This window comes from Struthio camelus, chromosome 2 (genome assembly GCF_040807025.1).
Source record: "Struthio camelus isolate bStrCam1 chromosome 2, bStrCam1.hap1, whole genome shotgun sequence".
Lineage (NCBI taxonomy): Eukaryota > Metazoa > Chordata > Aves > Struthioniformes > Struthionidae > Struthio > Struthio camelus.
The window spans coordinates 171,064,203-171,092,054 of record NC_090943.1 but is presented as its reverse complement, the minus strand read 5'-3'; the positions used below and the strand labels follow the sequence as shown (position 1 = coordinate 171,092,054).

The 27,852-nt window shown below is 46.3% G+C and overlaps 1 protein-coding gene and 1 long non-coding RNA gene across 2 annotated transcripts; one reads left to right on the top strand and one right to left on the bottom strand.

Moving 5' to 3' along the window:
- Positions 1-9,392: 9,392 nt before the first annotated feature.
- LOC138066103 (uncharacterized) lies at positions 9,393-19,027 on the top strand. The gene is made up of 4 exons (XR_011139367.1): positions 9,393-9,599; positions 10,544-10,673; positions 14,143-14,277; positions 16,898-19,027. It is a non-coding gene; the product is annotated as an uncharacterized lncRNA (long non-coding RNA).
- Positions 19,028-19,625: 598 nt separating this feature from the next.
- PSCA (prostate stem cell antigen) lies at positions 19,626-23,887 on the bottom strand. Its single transcript, XM_009688943.2, has 3 exons — positions 23,528-23,887; positions 21,436-21,540; positions 19,626-20,259 (listed from the first exon to the last, which is right to left on the bottom strand). Exons 1-3 carry the CDS (start codon positions 23,577-23,579, stop codon positions 20,048-20,050), a joined length of 369 nt encoding a protein of 122 aa, XP_009687238.1. The 5' UTR covers positions 23,580-23,887; the 3' UTR covers positions 19,626-20,047.
- Between the last annotated feature and the right edge of the window lie 3,965 nt (positions 23,888-27,852).

Sequence of the window (27,852 nt, the reverse complement as noted above, 5' to 3'; positions counted from 1 at the left end):
GGACTCCTGATGAAAAGTTTCCCTTTATGTGTTGCAAGGCAACTCTTTCACACCTACATTTCCCATACCTTATACCTTATATTTGTAGAAACGTCTTAAAAAGGTTGGAATTAGGGAAAATGCTTGGCTGCTCCATTTTTGACTAAGTCAATGACATCTCGTATGTTATGGGAAAAGATAATTTGTTGTTCTTGTTCCGATCCAGAGTGGAAAACCCCAGTGTTATGTAATTTCCCATAAAACAACTGAATAAGTCACAGAGGAAAAAAAGTTTATGAATCACTGTGAAACACTCAGAGACTTGACGGATGGGGACAACGTTAGCGTACAAGCTGGTTTTATAACTGTGGATTTGTTTGTCACAGGCCCATTATGGCTGTGCATGTGGCTATTACAAGCACTGTCATGAGCCTATCCCTTTTCCTACTTTGAGAGCAGGACATTCTGGGGAAGTGCTGCTCTCTCAAGAACTCACAGTAACTCAAGAAGCATCGCTAATGAAAATTTCCACAGTCACAGGTGACACAAAGCCGACTAGGGCTGTACCAGTCCCTGGGGTGCTGGGGCTGGTACAGTGCTGTGGGAAAGGGAGGTGAAGCTATGCACCCACGTGCTCATTTTCTTTCACAGTGGTGCTCCAGAGAGAGAAGGAAACCAGTTCTGAGAGTGAAAACCATCAGTTAGTTATCTTTGATTTATTTTGCTGGCCCACCAGAGACTGGAAGCATGAAGAAAATCAGCACAAACGTAGCTTCCTGATTGTTTAGAATAGGATCTGCTCCCTAAAAACCACCAGACCTGGTTGCATCTAGATCCTTTCTTATTACTGAGGACTTCAAGCCACATTTGAGCAATATCTGAATTAACACCCAATAAACTGGAGAAGAGCCAGCCCTCCAAGCATTTAAGGTAGTTATATCTTCATAGGTAAGCACAGCAGGGTTGACAAACCAGCATTCACACCACTAGAAGGCCACTTCACAGACTGTGTAGCTGCTTAAGAGAAGATGTCCACATAGCACATTAGCATTGTCCACCTGTGCTTGAAAGGCATTGCATACCGAGAAGGCGATGGAACAACTCAGTGTTGCTGAAGGAATAATGATATAAATAGGGAATGAAATAAGTCTGTCCAGCCTGGTGGAGGTTTTCTGTCACTCTGGTGTCTGGACACGGGATGTCTAGGATTGCTTGCCTCAGGCTGCTGTGAAGCCACTACAGTCTGCCTAATGGCTTCAAAGGGTTTGAGATCTGGTTGTAAGAGAGAGGATCGAGAAGCCACCAGAGCTGGAACTGTGAAAACTCCTGCAGACTGGCTGAGTGTGTGGGAATGCAAAACTGCAGGGAGAGATAAGTTGGCAGTGTGTCAGGAAAAATGCCAAGGGAAGGGAAGGCCTTATTAGTTATTAAACGGTTATTAGTTGATCTAAAAGTAACTGTGACCTCCAGCGAGATGAAGCCCTGAAAACCAAATAAACCCAGGCCATTTCAAGTTATGCATTAGGCTGTGACGAAGGATGCTAGCAGGGTGATTAGGGAAGTGCTAACGCTGTCGTATGAGGCTCTGCTGACTCTTCACCTGGAATTTCATTGTCCTGTTAGAGAAAGATGGGGACCTGGTGGAAGAAATGCAGGTGGGAACTAATGGGAAAACTAGGGGAATGGGATCAACCACAAAAGACTACACTGGAAGACACTGGCCTCATCTAGCTTGGCAGAACAGAGGTTGAGAAGATATATGTTTGTTACCGATAAATACGTTGCAAGCAGCAAAAACAGAACTGCAGAAGTAAAAACTACTTAAGTCGAAAGATCACATTGGACTAGAGGTGAATTCAGACTAGCATAAGTTATTGAGTCTAATAATTAGAAGTAGGCTCTTAAATGCTCAGAAAATTTGGGCCCCTTCTAAAAGCAAAGGCAGGGTAAAAATCCCACCTGCTTTAAGATGGAGCTTGATAAATATGTGAGATAAATAGGCAGTAGGTCAGCCTTAGATGGCTTGTAGGGCTCAGGAGGACCTACATTCCCGACTGTCTTTGACAGGTGTGGAATAAACCCTGGGCAAATTTTTGAATGCAATCTGACAGGAGCCATAAGGGATTCCAGTTGAAATGTCATTGCAAGATTGAAGATCTGAGGATATGAATGAGGCATAGTATGTAGAAAAAAGGGTTTGAGTGCCCAAAAGCTCGTCTGATTTTTCAGTGGTATCAATCCAATATCACTACAAGCCTCTTGCTGTGGGACTGACCTCATTTATAAGGTAATCAGGGTAGATATAATCGCTCTCCACTTCTCACACATGCATGGAAAAGCAGATGGCGTTAGTTCAGTGTTCATAGGCAAGAAGACAGTGTCTTTTATAACTATCCGATCTGACCTCCTTTATAGCTAAGTCTTGTTTGGATGAAAAAGAAACTCAGTGTTTTAGAGATGTCCCATGATAGCCTACTACAAGCTTTGATAAGTTGTTCTAGCAGTCAGTTATCAGTGGTGTGTAAAATAAGCCCTATATTTCTACTCTGATGTACCCAGCTTCCTCAGCCAGTGGCTCTTGTCACACCTCTGCTAGACTTATTAACCCACTGTTGCAATTTCCCCTCTTCCCCATGGAGATGCATTTTGACCAGGATGCCCCTTTGATACCCTTTGATGGACTCTTAGACTCCTTCCCTGGAAGGTCGGTCTTCCAGTGCCTTAATCCCTCCTGCGGTTCTTCTCTAAACCACCTCTGATTTACTAACTTCACTCCTGCATCGCTCACCCCAGAGCTCGACGCTTTCTTGCAGCAACAGCATAACCAGTTCCAGGTAGAAGCAGAACACATCCTTCTGGCATGAGAGGTACATCAAACAACTGTCTTAGCCCCCGTGGCCATTGCACTGTAGCGAGCACTCAGTTTTGGGTGGCAGTCTACCCGGCATCAGTCTTTCTTGGGAGCTGCATCTGGAGTCTGCCATCAGGTTCCCAGATAATATAGTGACGACTGAGGTATAGGAAGCTAGAGGCGTTATTGATTAGTATATTAAGCCAGCTATTTATTTAGCTCTTGTGATGCAGGGATGGCATATTTTTGTTTGGGGACCATTTGGATGACTGTGGGCTCTACTGTCATCGTTGGTGACTCAGCAGTGGGAAACTACACTTCCCATGACCGTGGCTGCAGCGATGCTGGATGATGTGTTCGGCCAACTGAAGCTCCCACCTCCCAAGGCATGCGCTAATAACAAGGCTATTGGCTTGTTTGGGTGGAGCTGCTCTCCACCCTCCTGATGAAACTGTGCCAATGGGCAGAAAGGAATGCAGGCTTCATTGGGCAGGAGAGATGGTGAAAGTGTGAGCATAACTTGGCGAACTCACTTGTCCTAAGAGCTCTTTCAATCTTTCTTCCAGTGATTGTTTGATAGAAAACACATGTTTCTCCACATGGCGGAGTATCAAAGCATTAAGAGAAAGCCAAACTCCCAGCTCTGATCCAGAGCTCTTACCCCTTTCTTCCCAAATGCATGCTTCATTTTGGTGGTTTGCGTACCCTGTCTGAAGGCATGAATAGGAACTTGAACCTCTTCAAACAGAGAAGGAGATCGTAATCACGTCTCCAACATGCTGGCTTATGCACGCTAACCACTAGACTTAAAAACGGTGTGCAGATGGGAGGAACTCCTCCACCCTCACTGTGCTTTTAGAAAGGGAAATGAGGTCTGTTTGGTGCTGAAAGCAAAAAGAGCAGTCCAGAGATATGGACTGCATGCACCTGCAGATGCATCTTTGTGATCCTGCAGAAAGTGTCTGAGGAGTGAAGTTTATCCCTCAGGCCTATTCTCAGCACTTTCTTTGCTTCTAGCTGCAGGGATGAGAGCAATCCCTTCAGGCATCACCTCGCCAATTGTGTTTCATCAGCACTAGGAGGGACATAAGTCTCCCAGGCATTTGCGGAGGGAATGTAAATTCCCAACATGTGGTTTTGAATTCTACCCCAGAGGGATGGATATCTAGAAGTCAGGTGCTGAAAGGGTCCTTTTGGCTTTGTCTGTCGTGCCATGATAAACATGGCATGGAGCTAAGCATTGCCTAGGGTAGGTAGTGGTTAGCACGCTCCCTGGCACTGTTACAGCCTGAACCCACTGGCCGTACCCCAGGCCATGCCCAGGAAAAACTCTGAAGCACAGCATGGGCCAAGGATATTTTCCAGTGTGGCTGAGGCTGTTCTGTTTGGGGGATAAGGGACCTTAGCCATGTGGGCACGGGCTGTGCCACTCATCCTCAGGATCACAGAGTGGATCCTGGCACCTTTTATAGAACAGCATAGACATAACCTGGATGTCCTGGTTAGAGCCCAGCCCGAAAGGTCCTGGATGTGCTCACTGGGGCTGCTGGCTAGGAGTCTCAGATACCATGGCTCACCCTCAGCTGATGGCACTGTCATTCTCTGCATAACCCTCTGCAGTAGTTTAGGAGTGGGCAACAGGCAAAGACTGGCCAAGGTGCAGGGCCTAATACCTCACCTTAGCAGCGAGTTCCTCCTTTTTTTTAAACTTGGCTCTGGGTGTACAGAGAACAGGAGGACGGAAACGGAATTCTCCCATTTAAGTTATTACTTAGCTTTGTCAAAACCAGGGACTGTCACCAAGTCTGTGACTGAGCACTGAACCCGCATTGCTTTGTGGCCACTGCATTATTAGCATCAGTGCCTTTGGCTGGCAAGCCTGACCTTTACATTACCAGAAGTATGTTCCTCACACCGCTCCTTGTGCATCTCCTGTGTTGGCAGCAATATCTGTCACCAGATAGGGGCCTAGATGTCTCACTCTAAGTTAGTCTAAATAGTGAGCCTTGCTAAATAATGGAAACAACTTACTGTGCATATTGGCATGGGTATTTAGATCAATAATGGGAATAGCACAGCAAAGAAACCAGCCCCCGTCATTGGGATCTATGCAGCCAAAGACACCTTCATAGGGTCAGAAGTTGTGGCAGGACCAATTAACAGAAAATGAGAAGAGACTATCCTTCAGAAATTTGCACAATCAGAAACAGATTGAAGCAGGCCGTGGAACCCTGAGTGGGAGTTATCTGACTTAGCTATAGTCTTCTACAAAGTAAATGAATCACGATAGATGTTTTTTACAGTCAAGCAGACACAGATGTAATTTATCTCATTTGCTTCAGACGATTGCCTCAGGAATGAATGAAAGGCACCCTGGATTACTTGTTTGCCTGGCTTTGAAAGGCACCTGAAGACTAGCTCACCTGGAGACCTCTCTATGGTAAATATGTGCATTTTGTCAGATGCATCCCACCCCAGCGCCTGTTGTCTTGGAAGGCACAAAGTCAATTCTCTTCACAAAACATAACTGTCGGACAACTTGCTGAGTGGCAGTCGTACAAGAAAAAATGTCCATTTATCAGCCTCTAGGAACTGGGTTTAGAAAGAACATGAAGAGGAAGGTCTCGAGGAGAGCCACTCATCCCAGATGTCTTTGAGATTACACTCAAGATCTGGATAGGACACCACATGGACTCAGACACTTCTATTGGACTGCAATGCTCTGGGGGCTGCTACTCGCAAAGTATCTTCAACCTTTGAACGTAGATTGATCTCTGAGGATGTGGCTGGAGATGAATATTGTTATCTTATAGACTGGAACGCTAGTCTGTGGGACTATGAAACTATTTGACAGGTAAAATAGTAAAAACAGTTCACGTCACTGTGCTGGAAAATTCCACTGACCTCTTTCTGTATATGTTCCCAGTATTGCTGTCAGGGTGGAGCTGCACTAGGAAAATGACAGATGGAAGAAGCTTACTGTGGGCCCTGGTGGAGGAGCTTCTGTGTAGGCTCAGGCTACATGGGTGGGACTGGCGTTTCATTTTCCCAGCCACTAGAAAGATTGTCCTATTAGCAAACAAACTTATATTCACGCAACATAATTGGTAAGGACCTCCTGGCCATGTTCCCAGTATGTGGCTTCCTATTACCTAACATCAGTATGTTACTGAGTTGAATGCATGATTGTCTATAACCCTGTTGGACTTTTTTTTTGTGTGGGTACTTCCACGGCTAGCTTAGAAGAAAAAAGATTTGATAAAGAAAGAAGTACAGGGGACTTTGGAGGCTACTCTTGCATGAGTAACAGTGACTGAATGTGGTTACGGAATAGGCTGGACAAGTCATCAGCAAGACTTCTTTGCCGTGAACAGCAGAGAACCATTAAAAAGCACTCGGGATACTGCTCTCAATTCCCACCCTAACATGTAATGCACTTACTGTACAGTAAATCTGTTGTGAATTTAATAATAAAGGATCAATCATTAAAAATCTGCCCACTCGGCCATGAGCAAAGCTATGGGTGCTCTTGGAGCTGTAAGATAAGAACGGCCCTGATGCATGCTGTTTGGTCTTCCCAGCAATGAATAGTCTCCATCCTCCCCTCATGCTTTATGAGAAGCATGTACCTTGGGTACGTGCTTAGAAATTACATCTGCATAGGACAATGTGTCCCAACTGGGTGTTTGTCATTAATCTCCTCTTTGCCATCCCTGCCCTTGAATGAGAGGACACACTTTAACCGGACAAGGAAATACAATCCCAATACAGCGCTGTGCATGCCATGCCAGTCCTTCCCAGTAGGACCAGGTTCTTTCTTTATTCATTAATGATTTTGCAACTGAAATAACCACAGTCAGTGATCTCTCCTTTTGCATTCTCTTTTGGATGCTCTCTTCTGGACATCCAACACGTTTCCGGAGCTTAGCTGCTTACCCAGAGCTTAAATGCTAGGAATCATTTCAATCTACTTTAGCTTAAGCTCTATTTAGCTGCCTATTTAGCACAGATCATTCATCTTTTCCATTCCCGGCCCATTTCTCCCTTCCTTACAGAGAAGTTTTTGAGCAGCCATGCTCTGATGGAGGGGCTCAGCAGTCTAACACAGTCAGAACAATATTCTCTCCTAATATAACTGAATGTTGCATTGATTCAGTTTAAACTAAACAGGCACCAAAGATAAACTCTGCTAAATTATGGTGCCTAGCGAGAGGGTGAGTGAACTGTGAGTTCAAGGATGTGGCTGTGAGGCAGGAAGCCTGAGGTTCCCAAAAATCAAAGATTCAGAAACCTTTGTGGGATTTGTTTCCCTAGCAAAGAGAAAAAAATGGAGAAAAACATCTACAAAGGAATAACTGTGGTCTGAAATGGGTGAACAAGCATTTCAAAGATCATACTGGGAATGAATAGGAAGCCGAAAAGAATGGAAGGAAAATGTGAGTAGTGAACAAAGTTACGTGACAGAAGTCAAGAAATATATAAAGTGAAAATTTGATTTGATTTAGATCTCAGGTAGAACGTTAAAACATTAAAATTCTTCCGCTCTTACACTGGGAGACAGAAGAAAGTAGTGAAGATTTGATTGATAGACAAAAACTGAATATTAAACAAAACCACTCATTCAACAAGGAAAGTGCTTTTGACCTTGGGGGTAAAGACAGCATGGCTAAGTGGGATGGGTGTCCAGAAATAGAAATAACCACACCTGAGGTAGAATAAAGAGTTTAATATATTCAAGTCAGGATGAAGCAGGGCAGGATATTTTCTGTCCCTAAATTCTTAGAGAATTGGCATACTGGACTACAGGCTCAAGTCCATTCCCAAATATTGTTTGTAAATTAACCAAGTCCAAGAAGGTATCATGTCATCAAAATTTACCACTGAACTTAAGGAACAGGGGAGTAAAATGCATTCTTCAGATGCATTTGTCTGACCTCAATAGCATGCCAGGATTAAGAACACATTTTGAAGGAGAGGATAACGAAAAAGGAAGGGACAGAGTGCACCCTCAGCAAGTTTGCTGATGATACTAAACTGGGGGGAGAGGCTAACACACCCGAAGGCTGTGCTGCCATTCAGAGGGACCTGGACAGGCTGGAGAGGTGGGCGGAGAGGAACCTCATGAAGTTCAACAAAGGCAAGTGCAAGGTCCTGCACCTCGGCAGGAATAATCCCATGCACCAGTACAGGCTGGGGGCTGACCTGCTGGAAAGTAGCTGTGCAGAGAAGGACCCGGGAGTGCTGGTGGACAACAAGTTAAACATGAGCCAGCAGTGTGCCCCTGTGGCCAAGAAGGCCAAAGGGATCGTGGGCTGCATTAGGAGGAGTGTTGCCAGCAGGTGGAGGGAGGTGATCCTTGACCTCTCCTCAGCCCTGCGGAGGCCTCCCCTGGAGTACTGTGTCCACTTCTGGGCTCCCCACGACAAGAGGGGGGACATGGCACTACTGGAGAGAGTCCAGTGGAGGGCTACCAAGATGATTAGAGGGCTGGAGCACCTCTCCTAGGAAGAAAGACTGCAAGAGCTGGGCCTGTTCAGCCTGGAGAAGAGAAGATTGAGAGGCGATCTGATCAATGTGTACAAGTATCTGAAGGGGGAGTGTCAAGAGCATGGGGCCAGACTCTTCTCCGTGGTGCCCAGCAACAGGACAAGAGGCAATGGGCACAAACTGAACCACAGGAAGTTCCATGGGAAGATGAGGAAAAACTTCTTCACTGTGAGGGTGACTGAGCATTGGAACAGGTTGCCCAGAGAAGTGGTGGAGTCTCCTTCGCTGGAGATATTCCAAACCCGTCTGGATATGATCCTGGGCAATCTGCTCTAGAGGACCCTGCTTGAGCAGGGAGGTTGGACTAGATGATCTCCAGAGGTCCCTTCCAACCTAAACGATTCTGTGATTCTGTGAAAACATAGAAGGACATAGAAAATAGAATGAAATGAAAGCTAGGCACATGGCTGCTCTTCCGTGATTTAACACATTCAGTTTTCAAGAATTCAGGAAAGTAACAAGGCAGTGTCACATAGGAATATTTATTTAGCTGTAACTGGTGGAAATTAACTGAGAAAAAAAAATAAGGTGGCTAGAAATTCTTAAAGACTTGAAAGTGGAAGGGTAGGAAGTTTGTAAAATGGTGGGAGGAGCAACATCAGTCTGGAGGAGGTCAGCTGTGCTATTCCTAAGGAACTGGTCTTGGAGCACTCCTCTTTGATATTTCCCATAGTGATCTTGAGAGCTGCTAAACAGAATGGGATTAACGAAATTTGCTGATGACGCAAATTTAGGAGATACTAGCAGTGCAGAGAAGGATCAGGATGTTGTAAGAAACCAGGTGACTTTGGATGCAAGTCATATGCTAATAACATCATATAATATAATAAGAACTTTTGCTATAAGCTAGGATGTCAGCAGGAAATGACCAAAGAGATGAAAGAGACGGGAGTATTGGTGGATCACAGGCTATGTATGAGTCACAAGCATCTGATGAGGCTGTGAAAAAGGTTATCGTGACTGAGGGCTTTATCAGTAGGGACAGAACAGTGTTTAGGTCCACATGCATGCCATTGGCAAGACCGTGCTTGCAGTGCTGTATACATATTCTGATCACCCATGCCTAAGGAAGCTGAAACTGTACAGAAAAAGGCTAGTATGAAGAAGGGAATGGAAAGCACATCAGATTAAAAGAGCTGGGTTTTCTTAGCACAAGGAGAAATGATTGCTGACTATGGACCTGTTCAACAGCAGACAGCTCAGAAGGGAAGACCTGTCTGGGGTAAGAAAGATGGTGGCACAGCTCACATGGGTGGGATCTTGTCATGAAAAAATCAAGGCTGGAAATGAGATATGGATCCCTAAGAAATGAATTAGTCTTCTACAGCAGATGGGAAAGAGAACAAACAGCTTGATTTTAAGGTGGACTTTCAACAGAGTATGATCTGATGATCTAGAGTGTGGGCTACATGTGAGAGAGGTTTTGACCCTTCTTCTCCACACAGAAGATGGTGCTAAGGGAGAACGGGATCTCACTTATTACCACCCCTTCAGAGCCAGGCTGATTAGGCTGTGTAACTGGAAAAGAAGTATTTACTTTGAAGAGTCAGACAGCTTCAAGTTGTCATCACCAGATATGAAAGCTAGAAGGGTCTCTTAGGGTCTCTTTGGACAGCCAGCCTCATTATGTGGGGTAGACCAGAACAGCCCCCATGCCATCCACCTTCAGAGAGTGTCTACCTAGCCATTTTGTCCTCTACATTGTTGATTTTCTTCTGGATGGTGTCTGCTTCTTATCACTCCATTCAATAGGAAAAAAGGCATCCCTATGGACGGCATCCCTAGGCATCCCCAAGGCATCCCTACTTTATTCTGAACACTCTGAGATTCTAGAGGTCAGTGTCTTAATTCTGAAGCTGGAAGCATGGAAGTAAACATTTCAGTGCAGTTGCTGTGATGCCAGGGCGTCCAAATGAACAATTGTTTTTTTACTTCAGCATGAATCACCAGGGTGGTGATGGCAGGGAATTTCCCACACAGCATTGCAGATATGCTTTCTGTGTAATTCTGCTACACCCTTTGCTTTCTGGGAATCCTTACAGGAACTGTGCTGGAACATGTGCAGGAAAATAATCAGCAGTTCTGTTCCACATGTAGGGAATAGACACCTATCCCAGAGTCCAGGTCCTATTTTTCTCTTCTTTCTCTCTTTTCCACTCTCTGCAGGATGGTCTCTGTGGATGAGATGCTCTCTAGAACATGTTGCTGGAAATCAATGGGATACAGTGTCATGTGTGGTTGCTTCCGGCCTCCCTCAACACCACAAACACACAGCTTTGGAAGTCCATCTTTACAGGTAAGCAAACGGGTGCAGCCAAGGCGTTAACTGTGCCTGCCAAGGAAGGAGAATGCAAATGTGCATCTCAAGACCTGAGGACCTTGAACAAGCAGAAGAGATGACTGCTGTGCAGACCCTGACCAGGGTTAAGGAGCCGACTGGCTGAAGACACCGTCTTAAGGATCTGGACAGACCTGGTCTGGAAGAGAATGATTCAGTCTGAGAACTCCCAGGTCCATTGGGAAGAAGGGTTTTCTTCATCAGGATGCTCATCACCTAGCAGCTGCTATTAATTAATGACAAGCCAATTTAGCTTGGGCGAACTGGTGCTATAGCAATAGAGATTTACACCAGCTTTTGGGTCAGACTAACCATCTTTTCTACACAACTATTTCTATCTCTTGCCTCAGAAATCCTTCTGTGATACCACCTTTTACTCATTCCTCTTCAGTCTCTGCCAAGATCTTCTTTTTCATTCTTTTGCTACAGATTTCAACTTCAGCAGACACTATCTATTCATTAAAACTAGTATTGGAGGATATCCCACTCCACTTGGGAGGGAATCAGATAATGACTAAAATTGTCTTTTTTTTTTTTTGGCAATTCAAGCATCTATAGATGCAGTCATAGTCATTTCTCTCGATGGAAAAATGGGGTGTCTTGAAAAACTGAAGTTGCCCAGGACGAGTTTGTGGCACTGAAGCTGACTACCAAGGAATGGCCTATGACTCTCTTTCCTTCCAAAACAGTGTGTTTACATCCAAATTGCCTCCTGGAAAAGCTCACTGGCTTGTGTTAACTCCTCTGTCATTGTCAGGAATTGCCCAGAAATGTTCTCTGGCCAGGTTTAACTTATTAGCATAGTTGTAACCTGTGGGCCTGGAACTGGCTGGTCCCCATCCTGAAAGGTTAGAATTGCGGCAAGTTGTTGTTTGTTGTTTTGTTTCCATGGCTTCAAAGATAATCCCATCCTACAGTGCTGAACACACTTTCCAGAGCCTGTTCCCTACAGATGGCAAGACATTTTGTGCTGTGCTTATCAGCAGGTGGGTATATCCCACCTCGAGACCTTGTTAGGCAGTACTCTAGCAGGCTGTATAATCGGTTGCACGGCTCCTTGCGACTAGGCTTGATTCATCACTAACTGGGCCTGGGAACCCATAAAATAATATTGAAACAGAATCACAAGCGGAAGAGATGTTGTGCTGGAGACCCAGATAATGACTAAATTTGACTCTTTCATGGCAATTCAAGCATCCATAGTTGCATCCTTAGTCATTCCTTTTGATGGAAAAGCACATACCTGTCCGTAAAAGCAGTGGGGACTCCTGTTTGCTAGGGGTTACTGATAGTAGGATGTTGCCTCCAGACACTGTATGTTACTGGAAGGACATCATGAAATCTTCAAAAAAGCCTGCCCTGTGTGCCCTGGACTTTTTGTGTGTGCAATTCCATTTTCTCTCCTCTGCAGAGACGCTAAAAACTGTCTGCACTACTGAGAGCACGTTGCAATGAGAAACAGCGCTTGGAGGGGCTCAAAACTATTTTTGATGCAGTCTCTGCTCTGAGATAGCCTGCCTGCCTGAGTTTGGGAGAACATAGGTACAGGACTCGTGAATTCCTGACTCTCATGGATATGGGTGTCACTGACTTAAACCTTGTAAGAACTTATGGTTTTGCTTGGGCTACAGCTTTAGATGTTTTTACTAAGCTTTATGCAAAATTGAGACTGTAGTGGTTTTTCTAGTAGCCAGGCAAGATTTCCTGGGGTAGCTGTAATCCCCTGTGTTTAACCCTCAATTACAAGCTGCTTGTGGACTTTATTGGAGAGCTAGACAGGGCTCAGTGCTCAGGAAACACTCATCTATGTGAATGAGACATTTTTTGATTATTTCTTAACCTCTTTTCCTTCAGCTACCACACTGCGTGCATACACAGATATGCACTTTATGCCATCTGAACGTGTTTCACACAACTTTTGAGCCAGGTCAATCCTTTTTTATATTTTAGATAATTGTTAATATTTTTTGTAAATGCTTATAAAAAAACAATTGCTGAGGTAGAAAAGAGCCTTATCCTGGCTGTGCAAAAAGCTGCATAGCAACCTCTGCTCCTTATAGACATTAGGTGAACACAGATGAGACGGGAAGAAGGTAGGAGCAGGGCACAGCCTGGATGAGGAAAGACTGTTGGTTTTCTGAGACTTGGAAGAATGTCTATGCTTTCTGCTGCTTTTAATGCCAATATCTGGTGCCAGCCAGCAAAACAAATGCCATATCCCCCACGTCCCACACCTGCTTACCCTTTTCTCCAGATGTGCTACTTGCAGCCTCTGTGCTCACCGGGGCCAAGGCCAGCAATGAGGTCTCTCTGTCGGCTTCTCTGAGCTCCTGTTGGATTCTTGACTTGGGGCCCTTACAATTTCCAGGGCCTTTGGGACAGCAAGTCTTTCTGCATTGTAGTACAATGAGTAAGGGCTGTTCTCAGATTTCCTGAATGGGAAATTTGGGATGATTTTTTCCATTTGCCTTGCAGACATGCCTGCTCTCAGCTATGAATGGCTCCTGCCCATCGGATACTTCTTCTTGCCAGTATTATTCTGCTTTGTCATCTTGGTGTCAAATGCTAGCGTCACCAGCTTGAGTCTTCTTCAGATGATCACTTCTTGAATAGCTTGAGGAGTAGCTCATGTGGTGGTCTTGACTTGGAAACACTTGTAGCTGACCTGAAACTCCTTACTTCCAGTGGGCATGGAAAGATATCACTGCAGTTGGTCCCCATGGCCATGGCAATGACTACAATTCCCCATCCTCCTGGGGGCTCCTGAGGAGACGCAGGGGAGAGCTGCTGCATTTGTAGAGCACCTGTTAGCAAAACATTTGCTGCAAAATGAGGAAAGAAGAGAAATTCAGTGCATGGGGTTATGAAGGGCAGGGAAACAACTTTCTTTGATAGTACACGGGTGTGAGGACTCTTGTGAAATTCTCTGCCACTTTACCACAAGGCAATTGGAGCTGGTCCAGAAGCTTTGACTGCACATCAGCTCTCGGCGAAGGATTGGCATTCTGTACTCTGTGGCACGCAGAGAAGAGTAGGGAGTGTTTCTTTCTTAATTGTTTTCTTTTAAATGCTCACGTTTAATCTTAGAATGATCAAATTCTAACGTTAAGTCTAATATTCCTTTATTTCTCTACAGCTCGTTTTATGTGTAGAGGAATAGAGTTGGTCAGACATACGCAAATTATCACACGATAAATGACGATTTGAATGTTTAGGCAAGCCTTCCTCTCTTCAGAATGCTTTTTAATCACTGCAGTTAGATAGGAGTCCAAAAAACAAGTTCCTTCCTCAGCCTCAATATCTTAAGCGGGATAGGCACCTTTTGCTTGACTGCAGAAACATTGGACATCACAGCTGGAGCCTGTACCATTTCACCTTGAACTTGTCTGCAAGAGTGGACAAACATTTTCCCTTTAATACATTGCAGAGAGCAAGCTTGAAGGATGCAGCTGTGTACACATCCAGAGTAGAAGACACCAGTAGTGTGGACAGAAGACACCCATGCATGTGGTTATCACTCCAAATTGAAGATACACCCCCTTGCAGCCATCCAGAAAGTCAGGTGGGTTCCTGCAAAAAGCTCAAAGCATAGAGTTATCCCCAATTAAAACAAGTCCGCTCCCTGTCCATCACTCTGCTTTCACTCTCCTGCCCTGGGTGAAGTTCTCACTCCACAAATTCCCTGGAGATCAGACTGAATCTTTAATGAAAATAACAAGTGGGGAGGGAGCAAAACAATCTCGTTTCCATACCGGACATGTTTATCAGTCCTTAAGCACCAAAATGAGGCAGAGCCCCAGCATTTCTGATGCTGTTGCAGGGCAGATGTATGGATGCGGTCAAACTACCCTGGGCACAGAGGACTAGCCACAGAGCTGCATGAGGGCCCAGCACTGGGATCACAGTGTCTCTAAGTGGTTAGCGTGGGGAAGCACTGGCACACATCGGCATGTGCCCATGATGGGCACAGAGGCTGCGTCTGTGTGAGTGGTGAACATGGCTATTTGCTGGGGCATACAAATTCTGGTACAGGCATGTAATCAGAGGAGTTTAATGAGTCGGTGACTTTATAAGGTGCTATCCACGTAACAGAGGCTTGTTGTAGGCTGGAAAGCAGCTGCACTGTCTAGGGAAGAGGTCAGGGCTGCAATAGGAGCTGTGGATCAAGAGCATCAGCAGAGTATGAATGGGTGCAGCATCTGGTTTTCAAGGTGTGCTGTGATTTAGCATTAGCAGAGCTGAAGGAAGGCCATAACTGAGCTAGCAAGGGGTCTCATGGGTCAAGAGAGCATAGTCTTGGCAGAGCTGTGAGGCTTGTAGGGATAGTGCCTTGCTCCAGTCCCGTGATCTCCCTCTGTCCTCCCAAATGATCCTGCCACCCAGAGTTGTTGAGTGACACGATGGGAGTAGGCTGAGTCAGGATGGCATGGGGTGAGCCTGGCTTCACCAGCCTTGCTCATCCGGCCTTGCCCAGGGTGAGTGGCAAGTGCAGTTACTTTAGGGAGGTTCTGTAATCAAAGGGCAGGTCTTTTAATTGCTTTTAGTGACTTCTCAGTGACTTAATGCCTGGCAGAGCAGAGCTAACCGCCGACTCTCCCTCTGCCTGTTTCGAGGGTGAAAAGCCTCATTGCACAACACAGTATTTGCATGTGCGCATAAGATGGAGCAGGAATGTGGCTGTGCAGGGTGGGTGGGTAGCGGGTAATCCTTCCCCAGCTCTGTTACACTAGCTGCTTCTCCTCCAGCTTAGTCCTCGCCTCCCTTAGTCTCTGCCCTGGCCCCATTAAAGCCACTATCTGAGCATCTCTCAATATATTAGACCTGATAATATCTTTACAGGGCAGAGGCATGGAGAGCCCACGCAGATGGCCCCGGGTCACTAAGGAAGTTGGAAGCATAGCAAAGAGCTGGTGATCCTTAAACACCAGCTCATGTGGCCTCTGTGTGCTAGAGCTGTTCTCTAGCATGATCAAAAGTCTTTAGCTAGCAGCAGCAAGTCAGGTGCAATTCAGGGGATCTTGATGACCTTTTCAGACCGGGTACAGACACTGGGTATAATTCCCGCTGGGCCATATGCAATGCTGTATGCACTAATCCCTACCCACACAGATAATAAATACGGTCTAAAACTACCAGTAGCAAATACAATACTATAGCAATAATGCAAGCAACACTTTTTCTTTTTTTTAAACTCTGGATATTTGTCTGTAACGTATCCCACCTTAGAAAAACAGTTAGTGTGGACATGAGTTGCTTTAGCTTCCCCGTCGGTAAGATATAAACTTATTTGAGAACTGTATGTTTAAATTCAGTCCATAAGGGATCTGCAGCCCTTGCAAAAAAGGAAACCATCCATTTTAACTGTCCAACTATTTCTTATTTAAACAAATGAACCACAGCCTCTTGCATACATGATGGACTGAGTTGTTTAAAGAGACTATTCTTGATTTTAGGCCTTTTGATAAGTGTAGAAAAAGATATGAGAAAGAACTGTTAAAACTGATCAGCCAACAATGCTAACAAACAGCTTGCCTGGGGTGGTGGTGGGGGAAGCCTTGCTTTTCAAATGCATGTTGTGCTTGTGTTTGACCAGCCAAACAACTCTCAGCCCGTTTGCTCAGGTACCTGGAGAGTAAACTGACCTTCAGATAGGGTTTGCATATTTGTGTGGGGCTGGATCACCTGCACTTACCAAGGGCGCTGCTGACAAAAGGTACTGAAAGGAACAGGAGGGACTAAGTCCTGTTTGTGTTTTTTAGGGGTTTACGAGGCAGGAGGGGAGGCCAGCCTTTTCATCAAGGTGCAGTCACAGCACCTGTGAAAACAGTCCTCTTCCTGGTCCTGCCCTGGCCCAGCCCTGGTTCTGACCCACAGCTGAGTCATTTATCCGCCTCAGTTTGCCACCTCCTAACTCTTCCCAGAATTTAGAGGGATGTTTTTGAGCTTGCCCATCAGTGACCTGAATGGGGAGTGCGGTGTTAGGCTATTGCAAGCGCTACGCTCTTCGCTTGTTGAGTGGCGGTGGGCGAGTGCCACAGGTTCACTCTGCACTGTGCATATCGGGGCTTCCTGCCGTGCCCTTCCCTGTGTCTATCCCGGTCGTGGCCTCTCGCAATTGCGTCTTCTCCGTATTAGACTATCTCACCCTTCCTCACCTCAATGCCTGCAAAAACTTTTTCCAGATGTATCGAAGAGAGAGGAAAGTAAGTCAGCAGTGGATGGTGAAATCCCTCCAGAACTTGTAAGGAAAAGGAAACCACAGTAAATCTCTGGCAAAACAGAAGAAGTCATTCTGAACAAAGCATAGCTTCAAAACCTCAGCAGTAGGTGCACTGAAGCCTTCCCTCCCTTGGGAGGAAGAACTGACCCTTTGGCCCATAGGTCCAGACATCGGGTCTCAGCCACCTGCGCACAGAAAAATCACCTGTCAGCTCCAGCAAGGAGCTCTAAACTTCTCTGTGCTCCAGCCTCCAGACATCAGCATTACATGTGGCCAAAATACAATAGCACTTGTAAACTGCAACACCCCTTCATGCTATAGACTTCAGGATCTTGCTTATTTTCAGGGCAGAATATGTTTGATCTCTTCGTCAGCTGGAAGTTGAAGATAGAGGCTATATCTCACCAAACGTTACTGGGAACCTCTCTGTCTCTGAGGCTGGCTAGCTTATTTTGGCCATTTTTGAACAGCTAAACTCTCAGTTTCCAGACAGGCTCATTGTAACCAACCTGCCTACTGGGAATGGCCACTGGATGTGCTAGTACCTGACTGCCTGGGATATGACTGAGAAAGTGGGCACAGAGCAGTAGTGCATCAGTGACATTCCTATACTGCAAGAATACAGTTGACAGAGCTCCAGTGCTCGGCACCGACTGATTTAATAGTATAGACATGGTCAGAAGGCCTGATTTTAGGGAGTTTTATTGTGATGTGTGCTCATTATACCCATGAGAAGTTATACCGTTCACATCTCTGTCCGCTCAGCTAAGGACACACATAGAGTGTCAACTTGATGAAGAACTGGGGGAGACTGCTGCTTGATTTTTGTTCTCACCTCATCCTTCTAAATGTGGATATGGGCAGAGTCTTCTGGATCTGAACCTGCGAAAAAATGAGGTGGCAGAGGAGGAGGAGAGGTCATCTACAAATGGCAGCATATGCAAAGGGAGAGCAGATCGCTTAACTCCAAGGAGAGGGAGCAATCAACAAAGGGGCTGGGTAGCATAGCCTTCCACCATGTGAGCAGCAGTTTTGGGCTGAAAGGGTACAGACAGCACCATTTGTGAGAAAGAAAGTGAAGCAGCAGCAAAGCGGGCCAGAGGTAAGTAATAAGAAGCAACTTGAGACTCTACTGTGATATCTATTGCTATTTTAAAAAATGAGGCTGACCCCCCAACCCACCCAACTCATTTCCTAACCCCTTGCTGCATATTTCTCAAGCTTTATTGGGTTTGTCATGCAGGACAGCACCTTGCATAATGGGATCATGGTGTAGGGTAAGAAGAGCTCTTTTTTTCAGCTGTAGCTAGTCTGGGTGTCTCCTAGGAATTGTTCCCATGAGGTAGCGCAACACAACGCTGCAGTCTTTCTGACATGTCTCGTGTTCATGGTGCACTAGATTTGCAGAGCAGAGATCAGCTTGGACTGGAGAGATCATGCAGCTGGTCATCCATTCATAAAACAACCTGGCTGTGAGGAATACACCTGGACGAGCTCCCCTTTCAGTGCATGAGACTCAGCAGGCTTGCAAGAGCCAGAATAGATTGCCCCTCAGGTCCCATATCCTCCCTCTGGCAATAACCAGACTGGTCTCATATGAGGTGGTTCATTCTGGACTTCTTTCTAGGTGAACCCCTTCCCTGCATCCTACACTTAGCAGCTCATTAATGCCTTGTAACCCAAGCTTTTAAGTACTTTTGTTTAACAATAGTAGACAGACTCATTATCCTCTGACCTCTGACTGACTTCTCCCCATATTTGATGCTAAGCCTTGTCTCATTGCTGTGGATCCCCCAAATTACTCATCTCCATCAGGAAAATGGTTCTCTGTGATTTCAACCTTTGGCTTTTCATATCCTTTGCAGGTCTCTGAGTCCTTAGAGTATGAGAGGGTGGAAAAGGTGACACCTGGCTGACCTCTCTCCCTTTTCGCTCCTTCACCCACTTTTGTCTTGACTTTACAGCCCTTAGCTAAAAGTCAGAAGTCCAGTATGTTTCATTATCCAGCCAGGGGAACTCCCAGGCCGATCTCTACACTCTCCTGATACCAGCCTTATCTTCTATTTTTGTATAGTGGGAGGATATACATATAGCATGGTGGCCTTTTCCAGAACGTTTTCTATGTTGCTTTTCAGATTTTTTTATGTATGTGTTGCTCTTTTATGTGTGTCATTGTCTCTTTTGAAAACTCTCTTTTGAGAGCGTCTTGCAGGAAGCTTCTTATGGTGCTTCTTCTATTGCCTTTGCCCACCATTGCTCAGGATCTCCTAGTGCAAGGTGGGAATACCCAAGCTCATACGCATAGAATAAACTATTCAGAAAGGACAAGCACGGCCTTACATGCAGACACCTCACTGGCATCAGCAGGTGAGAAAACTTGAAATGGTTTCCCAGATACTCTGAGCTTTGCTTTACTGTCCACCATGGCTGTAGGTGCTCCAGGTAACTGACTGTGCAATCTTGCCCTCTGTCCCAAAGTATGCTACAGCTGCAAGGAAGGCAGTATGGAAAGAATGGATTTCATATGTAGCAGGGAAAATGAGCATTACTCTTGTCTTGCACTATCTCTAACAAGGTACAGGAGGATCCCAGAATCTCTTGATCACAATCAAGTTCCCCTGCAGGTACAATCACTTTTTGGGGTATGTCCCCACCAGAGTTTGTCATATATCAGAGTCCCTCAAGCTTTGGAGGTACAACAGTTGCTGCCACTATTCTGCTCTGCCACGGTATCTGTCAGGACACAACATTGCGAGACACAAATGACCAAGACTGAACTTTGGCCAGAGGTGCAGCATACCCACCTACGGATGATGCTCGTTGCAGGAACACAAAACCAAGCATATACAGGCAACATACACACATCTGATTCAGAAAAGAACTATATTAGGTTTTATGCAGAAAATGCACACACATACACACATACTTTGTCATTTAGCAGCACTATAGAAATAAAATAACAGTCACAAAGAAGCTATCATAAGGCAGAGAGATCTGCCATCAGCTTCAAGTATGCTGTGTGCCCAAGACACCGAATTGATCCGGGCTACAATTCCTGCCATAATAGGAGTGCTCCAAGGCTTTCTGCGTTCATGGGCGTTTCCTCTGCTTCTCACAGTCTGTTGTTCAGGAAGGTCCAGAGCATGCTGGCTGATATCCCTGCTGTCATCCCATAGCTGCACGTCATGCTGCCTGCTGCATTGATGTTGCAGAGGTCGTTGCTGCAGCAGGAGATATTCCTGTTCCCCACAGTGAGGTCCTGATAGGATGGCTCACATGGTGAAGCACAGCCCTTGCTGATGATGCTGAAAAGCCCTATGACTCCTGGAAGGAAGGCAAGACCATTACTCCAAGGACTCAGTGCAATATTACCCAATCCAAGACTCATAGAATTGAATAATAAAATGCTATTCCTAACTGTGGCCATGGATGCAGTGTGTGCAAGGATGCCTATAGGAGGTATTGCACTCATTGCCCCAGTGAGATCAGTTTGGACATGCCTCTGATGGTCTCTGTGCCCCTGGGTCTAAGAGCAGCTGAGGTGTCATCACAGATCTGCATGAACTGAACAATTATTTTCTGGAAGGAAGGGTTTTTTTTTTTTTTTCTCCAGATCCAGGATGAGAGAATTAAATCATAACCCGTTAAAGGAGTTTATCTAGAGATACGCAGTTGCCTGCATTCAGTGCTGGCTGTAGAGGGACACGGGTGAATTTCCATCTTGTCCACTGAATTCCCCTAGAATCAGCTCTGTCACTGAATGCTCCTTCAAACCCCTTGACTAGATTTTATCAGACTCAACCCCTCACAGGGGTTAGCATTATATCTGGCAGTCACCTATAGCCAAATTCCCCTATAGGAGAAGCTAAAGCCATTTTAACCCATATTGCTCCCTTTACAACAGTACCAGCTCAGCTGTTGCCCTTGTAAGCAAAACCTCCTTGGCATTATGGAAAACAAATAAACCTGATGTTGTGTAGGTGAGACACGTTGGTATGTATTATTCAAAATGAACTCTGCTGTACTAGGTGCTGTAAAAAGCAGCTGCACCCTCTCGAGATTTGTTCCTGGCACTAACACTGCATGCCCATATTGCTCAACAGTTAGCACAATCTATTGGCAAATGCTGAGGAATTGATGGGATAAAGCATGCAGGGTGTTAATACCACCTTGTGATCTCAATTGCATGGCCAGCGTGGGGAGAGGACTTGGTCATGGCCAGCACCACTACCAAGGGGCTAACCATCAGAAAGGTTTAAACTTTGTTCTTCTGCCTTTCTTACTCAAACCGAAAGCCATCTGTAAGTATTTTTTTGGTCACCTTTTCTCCCTAGATGTCTTTTCTTTTCCTGTGGCATACCGAGCTTTGCTGGCCTCAGCTCTGGCATACACTAGCTGATGTATCTAGTGTAGCTGGGGCTGGCTTGGACATCTGTGGCTGGGGCCATGCCTGGTTCCGACACTGTAGCTTAGACACTGCCCGTCCCCACCTTGCCTTACCGATCACATCTGTCTTGCACATTTCCGAATCCTTACAGTTCACAGACATCTTACAGTTGGAGTTGCTGAGTTGTGCTGTGCAGCTGTAGCATTTCAAAGAAGAACCTGCAAGAGGCCAAGAGAGGTTATAAGGCAAATCCATCTTTAGCCCTGTCAGGAACTGAGACATCTAGTGATTGCACTGGGACCCAGAATCCATTATGTGGGTCCTCAGAAGAAGCTAGCACCTTTGCTATTTGGAAACTAGTGGTCTTTCCTTTTTCAGTGGAGAACGATGCACTCACTTCGGGTGAGAGTTGGGCAAATTTTACAAGTACTGGAGCTCTTTCAGATTTAGGTGGTGCAATGAGGGGCGCAAGGTCCACGCTCTTTCCTCAACATTTAAGAGTTACCTATCTCAACACAGTTCCTGCCTGGATAAGGACTTGTTAGATACTCCCATCTCCATGTGAACTGAGAAGGGATGGAGGGAAGAAGTTACCAAAAGAGTGCGTTGATGTTATTTATCTGCCTCTGCAAACAGGAAAGTTGTACCAATGCTGTGCTCGTGAGACTCAGCTGAGGCGTTGTTTCCTGTTCTGGATGAAACGGGCAAAACCCAAAGGAGAGAGGGTGAGAGAGGAGTGGAGCAGATTCCAGCCCACTTTCTCGGTTTGACCAACTTGTGATATGCTTTCCAACATGCCCTCATAGAAAGCAAAGTGCAAACACAGTTTTGCCTCTTTCTGAAAACCACATCATCAGGCGTTCCCACCCCCAAATGGCCGTATTGGTCCATGGGGGATTCAAGTCAGCATCATTAACATCCATAACGTTCTTAAGCATGAAGCCTGGGTTACCAGCACAGGAATTGCAACTTACAAGGTCTGAGGAAAAACAGCCCTCCAAGGAGAACAGCATGGTGCAATTCCCTTTTCCTATTACCTACCTGTGCCCCAGGGCATCACTGCAGCCTCCTAGCCCTGAAAAGTGTGTAGGAAGGGATGTGTGTGTGTGTGTGTGTGTTTGTGTGTGTAAATATGCGTATGTATTTTAATGCACTGACCACCGGGCTTGTCTTATGACTCCATTGAACCAAAAGCCTAACGCCTAATGCTAAATACTCTTTTAGGACATAGACAAGACCCAACTAGAAACTGTAGTGTTAGTGGGAGCAAAAGAAAGAAGGGGTTTGAACTACTTGGTTTCCCTCTGTCCAAGTCATTTTGGTTTGCATAAATGACTGATACAGTCCTAGAGGCAATAAGCAAACCCCCAGTTTGTCTGCAGTGCTGCATTCTGCTCCCTTGAATATGTGACTTCTAACGCAACACAAGTCAAATTTCAGCAAACCCTGCTGATGGAGGGTTAGAGCATTGGCTGGAGGCTGGCAGAGGAGAGGGTCTGGGCAGGGCTGTACAAGCCCCTTCTCATCTTATTCCTTAAACATCCTCTGCTGCTTGAGACAAGTTTCTGCTCAGATCTGGGTCTTCTGTTCTCTGGTAACATTGTAGAGCTGGTTTTAAACTGTGTTTTCCCATAAAGGCAAAAGAGAGTTACAGATGTGCACTCTCCAAATTCCACCCATTCAGTCTAAAAAAATCATACGTCATGGCGCTCTACCCACTTTTCTTCCTTTTAGAAAGTAGATAAACTTTGCAGACTGAGAGGCCACTTTTCTAATGAAGAGTCAAAGAATATGTTAGAAGAAAACTTACCTTTGCAGAAATGTTGAAATGAGACATTTTGTTAGCCTAGGGAAAAGAAAAATAATCCTCCTCTCCCCTCTCGTTAAGAGAAAAACTTACGTGGTCTGACACAAATAATTTTGACCCCCATGAATTTCATTTTTTTTAGGACTTGTCCAGGACTCTTCCAGGACTTATCTTTCCTGGAAGCTGCTCTACCCAGTTATAATATCATGCCATCAGCACAGTGAGACTACCCATTTTTCCATGCAACACCCAGGACGCCCCATCAGAAAGCGAACATGTCACATACAACAATTGCTTCAGCATTTCTTCCTTCACTGCCAAAACCCCTAACTGGCCTTTCCTCCCAGCTGAGGACCTTGCTGGCGAGGACACACGGCAGACTGTCCATGCTGTCTTACCCGAGTCCATGCACAGGGCTGCTCCCAGCAGGAGGACAAGCAAAGCCTTCATTTTGGGACGGCCTCTCTTGCGCAGAGTTCGGGTTGTCTTCTTTTGGGGCACGTTATATAGTGCGGGAGGCAGGAATTGTGCACGCCTGGAAGGTTTCCCCGTGAAGGCACCTGAGCGAGGTTGCACGCTGGACTAAGGGAGGGGCTGATTCGTGATGCTGATATTGGTTTTATGGGCCTCTCCTATCTGATTGTGATTCTCTGTTGCTGAGCTGACAGCAGCTCCCTCCTGACCCCCCTGCTTTCCCTCCTACCCTTGGGCAAGGTGTTCACGCGACTGGAAAAAAACACAAATTCTTCAGAACAAGGCTGGTGTTACCTGCTGCCCTGGGGCTGGTGGCTGCGGTTGCACCCTGTGAACAGAGCTCTCCACCCACCTTGCTACCTTGAGAGGTGCTATTGTGTTTAAAACAAGCATAAAACGTTCTTTAATAAACACCCCCACCTATTTTACCTGTGTGCCTGCCTCTGTGTGACACCTGTGGCATGTGGTGGTAAGATCTCTGAGCAAACTTTGCAGCAGTGCCTAGGCTTCTTCTGAGTGTCCGTGTGCTCCTATGCATTTATTTGTGTGTATTCTCTGTAGTCTAGTATAATACAACGCCCAGTTCAGGTTTTTAAAGTGTGTTGAAGCCAAAGGGACTATTTGATTGCTTTGTCCAATATTTCTGTCTCCATGTTATATAAACTGGCTTGCACCTGCTTGTTTGTCTGTCTCTCTGTCTTGCATAGGCTAGGTACAGTTTTGACACCTGAATTTACGTTGGTGTGTAAATAATTTGGGCTTGTTAAGGAAATGCCATTTCACAAGTGAAGGTGAGTTCAGACACAGCCTATGCTCACTTGTATGCTTGTATGCTCACTTTGGTGGGTTGGCTGGAGAGCTCACCCATCCATCACGCCCTTCGACCACTTCTCAGCACATGCCAATGTAAAAGAAAACAGGGCTTCCTGCTAAATTCAATTTGCTATGGTTTCTTGCTTTCTTTAGGGTTCTTCTTTAAATCTCAGGAACTTTGCAGTAATAGCCTTTGGGGACTTGTTCTCTCACAGTTTAGCTCTTCGGACACCAGGCACTTTTTCAAATTGAAAGGAAGATGTGTCAGTGTGTCGGTGGATCTTAGCTCTTGATGAGGGGCTGCAGGATGAGTAATGGAAGGTCAGCCAGCGTATCTCTGAAGTTAATGATGCTGCACAGATCTACACCAGCAGAGAATCTGGAGCTGGGGATGTTTTCGCACATCTTATTCCCTCCTTGGGGGATCTTAAGTGCTCCTCCTTGGACACTGGAACTTCTGTTCAAGGCCCAGTTCCTTGGTGTAAATAAATAGGTAAATAAAACTCCTTCTTTCTATGTCTGTTAACTTTTGGTACACCTTCTTTTCTTCCAGACTATCCCATTTATAGCCAACTCTTCTGGAATACCTGGGAATAACTACAGGAGCATTTCTGGAATAGCTAGAAAACAGGCTCCGGCTTTGGCGTTCCTTATTCAGAGATATTTAAGGTTATTTATTATTATTTTTTTTAACTCTTATGATTGTCCCTTCAGCTCCTGATCTAGCTCCTCATATCGAGGAAGAATAGAGCCAAGGGGAGATGACAACCTCATCCCCAACAAATCCGCCTAGAATATCTAGGCGCTGCTAGACCCTGTACTAACGAACAAAGAAGGTCTAGTTGGAGATGTGAAGGCTGGGGGCAGCCTTGGCTGCAGTGACCATGAGATGGGGGAGTTCAGCATCCTACGAGGAGGGAGCAGGGCAATGAGTAGGATTGCAACGCTGGACTTGAGGAGAGCTGACTTTGGCCTCTTCAGGGACCTACTTAGGGGAATCTCATGGGGTAGGGCCCCCGAAGGAAGAGGGGTCCAAGAAAGCTGGTTAATATTCAAGCATCACTTCCTCCAGGCTCAAGATCGGTGCATCCCTCTGAGGAAGAAGTCGAGCAAAGCGGGCAGGAGACCTGCATGGATGAGCAAGGAACTCCTGGCAAAACTCCAGCAGAAGAAGGAAGTGTAAAGAATGTGGAAAAGGGGACAGGCCACTTGGGAGGAACATAGGGACGTTGTCAGAGCGTGCAGGGATGCGACGAGGAAGGCTAAGGCCCAGTTGGAATTAAATCTGTCAAGAGATGTCAAGGACAACAAGAAGGCCTTCTTCAAATACATCAGTAGCAAAAGGAAGACTAGGGACAATGTCAGCCCGCTGCTGAATGGGGCGGGTGCCCTGGTAACAAAGGATACAGAGAAGGTACAGTTATTGACTGCCTTCTTTGCTTCAGTCTTCACTGCTAAGGCCAGTCCTGAGGAATTCCAGACCTTGGAGACAAGAGAGGAAGGCTGGAGAAAGGAAGACTCTCTCTTGGTTGAGGAGCATTGGGTTAGAGATCATTTGTGCAAACTTGACATCCACAAATCCATGGATCCCGATGGCATGCACCCACGAGTGCTGGCGGATGTGAGTGCTAGGCCACTCTCCATCATCTTGGAAAGGTCCTGGAGAACAGGAGAGGTGCCTGAGGACTGGAAGAAAGCCAGTGTCACCCCAGTCTTCCCAAAGGGCAAGAAGGAGGAGCCAGGAAACTGGCAGCCTCCCCTCCGTCCCTGGAAAGGTGATGGAACAGTTCATCCTGGAGGTCAGCACTAAGCATGTGGAGGACAAGAAGGTGATCAGGAGTAGTCAGCACAGATTCACCAAAGGGAAATCATGCTTGACCATGGAATGACTCTGAGGGAATGACTGGCTGGGTAGAGGAGGGCAGAGCAGTGCATGTTGTCTACCTGTCTACTTCAGCAAGGCTTTTGACACTCTCTCCCATCACATCCTCATAGGTAAACTCAGGAAGTGTGGGTTGGATGAGTGGACGGTGAGGTGGATTGAGGAGTGGCTGGATGGCAGAGTTCAGAGGGTTGTGGTCAGTGGTGCAGAGTGGAGTTGGAGGCCTGAAGCTAGTGGTGTCCCCCAGGGCTCAGTCCTGGGTCCAGTCTTGTTCAATGTATTCATCGATGACCTGGAGGAAGGGACAGAGTGCACCCTCAGCAAGTCGGCTGAGGATACTGAACTGGGGGGAGTGGCTGACACACCAGAAGGCTGTGGTGCCATGCAGAGGGACCTGGGCAGGCTGGAGAGTGAGGCCGAGAGGAACGTCGGGAAGTTCAACAAAGGCAAGCGCAGGGTGCTGCACCTGGGCAGGAATAACCCTAGGCCCCAGGACAGGCTGGGGGCTGACCTGCTGGAAAGCAGCTGTGCAGAGAAGGACCTGGGTGTGCTGGGGGACAACAAGTTAATTGTGAGCCAGCAATGTGCCCCTGTGGCCAAGAAGGCCAAAGGGATCGTGGGCTGCATTAGGAGGAGTGTTGCCAGCAGGTGGAGGGAGGTGATCCTCGGCCTCTCCTCAGCCCTGCGGAGGCCTCCCCTGGAGTACTGTGTCCACTTCTGGGCTCCCCACGACAAGAGAGACATGGCGCTGCTGGAGAGAGTGCAGCGGAGGCCTACAAAGATGGTGAGGGGACTGGAGCACCTCTCCTCTGAAGAAAGACTGCAAGAGCGGGGCCTCTTTAGCCTGCAGAAGAGAAGCCTGGCAGGTGATCTCCTCCATGTGTACAAGTTTCTGAAGGGAGGGTGTCAAGAGCACGGGGCCAGACTCTTCTCCGTGGTGCCCAGCGACAGGACAAGAGGCAACGGGCAGAAACTGAACCACAGGAAGTTCCATGGGAAGATGAGGAAAAACTTCTTGACTGTGAGGGTGCCCGAGCACTGGAACAGGTTGCCCAGAGACGTGGTGGAGTCTCCTTCGCTGGAGATAGTCAAAACCTACCTGGATGCAATCCTGGGCAATATGCTCTAGAGGCACCTGCTTGAGCAGGGGGGTTGGACTAGATGATCTCCAGAGGTCCCTTCCAACCTCAGCCATTGTGTGATTCTGTGAAATCCACCCAGGCCTTGAATTAAATGTTTCTTCCTTCACGTAACTCACTGATGAGCAAAAGGGAGTGTGGCTCACATCCCCAGTAGTCTGACTTGCTGCCAGTCTAACTCTCCTAGTACTATCATTTCTCTATTATTTCTTTTTTTTTTCCTAATAGTCCCAGGGCTGCCACAAAGACCAGGACTTGTGGGGCTCTAAGAGCAGCTGTATGTCAGCCGCTGTGTTGATACAGTGCTGGGTGGCGGCAGCTAGAGGCTGCGTGAGAACCCAGCAATTCCTGTATCCTGACATCGATTGCTGCTTTCTACTTTTTTTGAAAAGTTTTTTGAAAGTTTATGTGCAGT